The sequence below is a fragment of the Halyomorpha halys genome, unplaced genomic scaffold, assembly GCF_000696795.3.
Source record: "Halyomorpha halys isolate HHAL.00 unplaced genomic scaffold, Hhal_1.1 Scaffold511.1, whole genome shotgun sequence".
Lineage (NCBI taxonomy): Eukaryota > Metazoa > Arthropoda > Insecta > Hemiptera > Pentatomidae > Halyomorpha > Halyomorpha halys.
Window position 1 is genome coordinate 894,350 of NW_027106266.1, and position 4,866 is coordinate 899,215.

The 4,866-nt window shown below is 28.4% G+C and overlaps 1 protein-coding gene across 1 annotated transcript in view; it reads right to left on the reverse strand.

Moving 5' to 3' along the window:
* Positions 1-1,457: 1,457 nt before the first annotated feature.
* Positions 1,458-4,866, reverse strand: part of LOC106683748 (sulfotransferase 1A3) — a 77,878-nt gene continuing 74,469 nt past the window's right edge. Inside the window, exons 7-8 of the mRNA XM_014425419.2 lie at positions 4,092-4,186; positions 1,458-3,373 (exon numbers count right to left, since the gene is read on the reverse strand). Of these exons, the coding sequence (XP_014280905.2) occupies positions 3,089-3,373; positions 4,092-4,186 (380 nt within the window). The 3' untranslated portion in view covers positions 1,458-3,088. The remainder of the gene's footprint in view (positions 3,374-4,091; positions 4,187-4,866) is intronic.

Consider the following 4,866-nt stretch of genomic DNA (forward strand, 5'->3'; position numbering starts at 1 on the left):
GTACAAACGTTGGTCTAGTAACAGAACTTACTATACTATGATACAGCTGTACCCTTGATACTTCATTTATTGAAGCGATATAGATTTATTTATTTTTTTTAAACATATGTGTATTATATTTGTGATTTGTTTATAATCACGCTCGACCACCAGCTTTTTATCCAATTAACGGTACTCACTCTGTAATAGTTCCTGAACCCACAGAGCTGAATTACGGCTACAGAGAAACAGAAAGTAATTATCTATTTAATAAATATTTAAAATATAAATATTTAAAAAATATATACATCTAGGGATATATAAATATTATAATACCTTATGTTATAGTAAACCAATTGCTTACTGTTAATTATTCGAATAATATATAAAATAAATAGACCTTTGGACTAAAAAGTAATAAAGTTAGGATGTACGAAACGTATTATAAAATACTAGATTACATTTATGTCAAATAATATTCCAACTTCTCAATTTATTGAGAGGTGTTCTTGTCGCCATAAAAAATAATTTAAACCAATATAACTTTACGTGATATTATAAATCCAAGAGGAGATGACGAGAATTAGACCATAATAATAAATAAAAGGTGTTATTATGTTACTGAAAAAACACCAAAGCATTGTTAGGGATGGTTATTGTCTAGAAATAATTTTCTAATAACATAATTGTTTGATATTATGTTTATTTCACCATGAAAAATAAATTAATTTACCTATATAATAACGTGAATGAACGTCAAAAAACATATTCATAAACATGAAAAAACAATATTCATAAGCTTAAAACCTGCTTTGAATCTAATTTATTTAAATTATTACAATTTGTAATAATTGTTATATGTATATAAATTACAGTTCATTTTAAAAGTTTAATTAGACATATTTTTGTTCTTAATTGTGAACTACATTTCTTCATGACATAGATTTGACTTTTAAATACAAAACAGGTTCGATAATTTTTTACATTAAAATTATGAATACTAGAAGATCGTTGATTGGCCGTGTATATTATTAATAAATGGAATATGGTCCGAGTGCGGTCAAAAAAACTCAAATAGTGACAACTATTTTAATGAGCCAACGTTTCGCCCCACGTTGCAGAGCTTCGTCAAGGCTAAAAAAGATAAAAACACTTGACATAAGTAAAAAAAAAAAGTAAATGGAAAATTACAAGGGTATAAAATGAAATTTTTACGTTTCATTTTATACCCTTGTAATTTTCCATTTACTTTTTTTTTTTGGAAAATGGAAATTACAAGGGTATAAAATGATACGTAAAAATAAATAAGAAAAATAAAAGGTATATAGAAAATAAATGAAAACGGAGATAGTAACAGATAAAAAGAAGAAAAAGTACAGACTAAGAGATGAAAAGGGGGATAAGAATAAAATCATCAAAAAAAAAAAGGAATAAAATGAACGAGACAAAATTCATATCTGTTTTGACTTTATTATTAATTTTTCTATTATATAATTTATATAACTCTGTATTCCTATACATTGGGTATATTGTCTTTCTGTATCATTTATATGTATTGTATTATTTTTTTTTTCTACTTTATTTCTTCTTTGTTTTCAACCCGTGAATATTTTAATTTTTCAATTATATATTTCTTCTCGTACTATATTATGTATCATTATATGATCATTCATTATCATTATATTATCATTTATTGTTTGCCCCATTTTAATATTTTTCTTCACTGTTTATTATATAATTACTTTCAAATGTAACGTACTTAACTGCTATCCCCACTCCTCCCAATACAAACGGTTCACTCTGACTTCTGTCAAACAGGTCTCTTTCATTCATTTCCTTTTTTCTTGATATTATTCTTATCCCCGTTTTCATCTCTTAGTTTGTACTTTCTGTTATATTTCTTCTTAATATCTGTTACTATTCCCGTTTTCATTTATTATTTATATACCTTTCATTTTTATGTTTCATTTTGCACTCGTGTAATTTTCCATTTACTTTTTTTTTCTTTCTTTCTTTACTTATGTTAAATGTTTGTATCTTTTTTAGCCCTGGCGAAGCCCTGCAACGTGGGGTGAAACGTTGGCTCATTAAAATAGTTATCACTATTTGAGTTTATTTTTACCGCACCCGGATCATATTCCATTTATTAATAATGATCAACCAAAAAATTATCTACCTGTCCATCCTTCTCTTGAAGGATACATTATTAATTCAGAAAAAAAAGACGAAATCTGAAAATTTCGAAATTTTGACCTATCCTCAGGATTGTATTTCCAATTTTATTTTTCCTACACTTGTTCTTGCTTTTTAAAACTAAATTCCTAATTCATCATTATTTATTCGGTGAAATTTCGAAAATTTAAATAGTGAGTTTGGTGTTTTAAAAGCAAGGGCACATATCGGAAACGAAAAAAAAAACAAGTATAATACTGAGACTGCGGTAAAATCCCGAATCTTGGAGGTGTCAACATTTTTTTTGACACTGATGAGAATTATTTACATACATTATTAATTGAATTTGCAATAATAAGAAATTAGTAAAAAAATGGACAAAGTGCCATTTACCAACCAGGTTCAGAAATATATTTTTGATATTCATAAAGGCCGCCGCAGATTTATAAGATTCAATTATGCATTAAAGATTAGTATTGGTGTCATTTGAATCTAAAAAAAAAATTTGGCCATGAACTACTTGAATCATTTACTGATAATTGGATATAATCTTGATATTTTTACCCTTATTAAATACAATATTTCATTTTAATTTACCAGTACGATGAGAAAACCGAGTTATTTTTTCAACGTTGAATTACTGACCGACCAGAACCTGCATATAATCCAACGAGCAGGCAGCTTCAGCACAACATTAACATTGAGTTTGGACCGTTGCATCAAATTCGTGATAACAGGAAGATGATCTTTTTACCAAATTTTCTGGTTATTCAATTCCAACATAAAAAAAATCATAATAAAATAATGAAACAATCTAAAAAACGTAATTTTCTTATAATTTTCGTAATAACTTATAAGAGTCAAGAAGAATGCAACGTTTCTAACTGAGTGCGCTGTGCCCCCACACCAAAATAAATAAGTTTCTTTGGTATGTTTTTCACTTATAATAAGGAAAATCGGTGCCTTTAAGGGCCTCCATCGCTTTCTTGTCGAATCTCTTGGCTACGTCATCTTTGAGAACTTTGGCCCAAGCCCCGGCTTCTCCTTCCCTTATGAACTTCATCCCCGTGAGGTTCATCTTTTGAAGTTCCCCCTCGAAGTTCACCATCGGGTTCTTACTCATCTCTGCGAAGCTGAGGTGCTTTAGGAGAGGTTCTTTTACATTCTCAGGGATTTCCACTTCCATGAAGTCTGCTATCCTTTTCGCGACAGTGTATAAATCCTGCAATATAAATAATTATAAAATTACAAAATACCTTTGGTGTGATAGTCATATAACATGCTTATAAATTAATGTATCAACTTTTTTTTATGATAGCTAATGAAATATATATGTAAAAAGTTAATAAATAGCCCAACTCTTCTTCAAGGTAAGAGACTACAAGAATCGTTTTGATAGGGTTTTATCTTAATTGGGACCATTTTCATAGTGTTGATATATTTGAAGCCCGTTTATAAACCACAGGACGAAATAAGTGAATAGTAATTATTTAAATGAGGTAAACAGTTTTTTAAAAATGTATTTATATGTTTTTAAATTTAAGATTTTGCATTGCAGACTAATTTAAACTTATATGATATTAGGCTCATAAAAATATTTTATAATAAAAACTTGTGAATGGAAATTTTTTACTATTGTGAAATAAAATGTAACCGTATCGTTGTAGGTGTGAAGAGGCAAATCTACAAATTTTTAATTTTGGCTTTAAAATTTGGTCAATTGGCGTACATATGTATATCCATCGCAATTTCCAATAGACTTAACTCTATATGTGACGTAACTAATGACAAATGAACAATCAAAATTTGGAGTCGATCTATCTTAAATCTACAACTAAAATTCTAACCCAAGAAAAGAAAAAGACATTTTCAGATACGCCAGTTTGGCATGCTACCGAAGATATGCTTGTAACATAACGTATTGATGTTCATGAAATTACCTTCTTCATTTCTTCAAATGTATTGAAAAGAATGTTTGGCTCATTTCTCATTTTCCAAAAGTTTAATACATGTACCCAGAATGGAGAATATAACACTGAAAAATAAAAAACCTTATTTAGATTAGTGAGGAATTATATCATACGTATATATCGTTAGTTGTTTGTTTTATTAATATATTTTTATATAATTTTTTTTAAAGTAGTTAATTATATTATCAAATAAATTGAATTAAATGATATATTTCTGGCGATTTATCTTGGCAGGAAGCCAATCCCAAAAACATACAATCAAATAAAGTAAATTCTAAATGCCACTAAATAAGAAAATAACGTTTTATTCTCATATTAGATATTCTAGGAATTATTTGGAATGTAAATAGGATTGGGTGTAATTATTCACCCAGCTTTCTGGAAAATGCTTAGGATTTATTAATACACTTATATTAGGGAGAGATATAATCAAACGTGGTCTGAGAATGACATTACATGATGGATGTATTAACTAAATTCAAATGGCGGTTTAGATCAATCGTGCTTTTGTACACTAAACAATAGAGGTTTAATAAATGCTTCCAATTCGGTGTATCAATTCCTTAAATAACTATCTATTTCAAAGTTATAATAGGATTAATAAATTAAACAATTAGAGCGCACTGGTTCAATGATTGGGCGTCTCTATCCATGTTGGTCTCGCAAGTTATGTTTATATCTGGACATACGGAATTGAGCTATGGGGCTCCACTAAACCATCTAATTCCTCTCGAATCCAATTCTT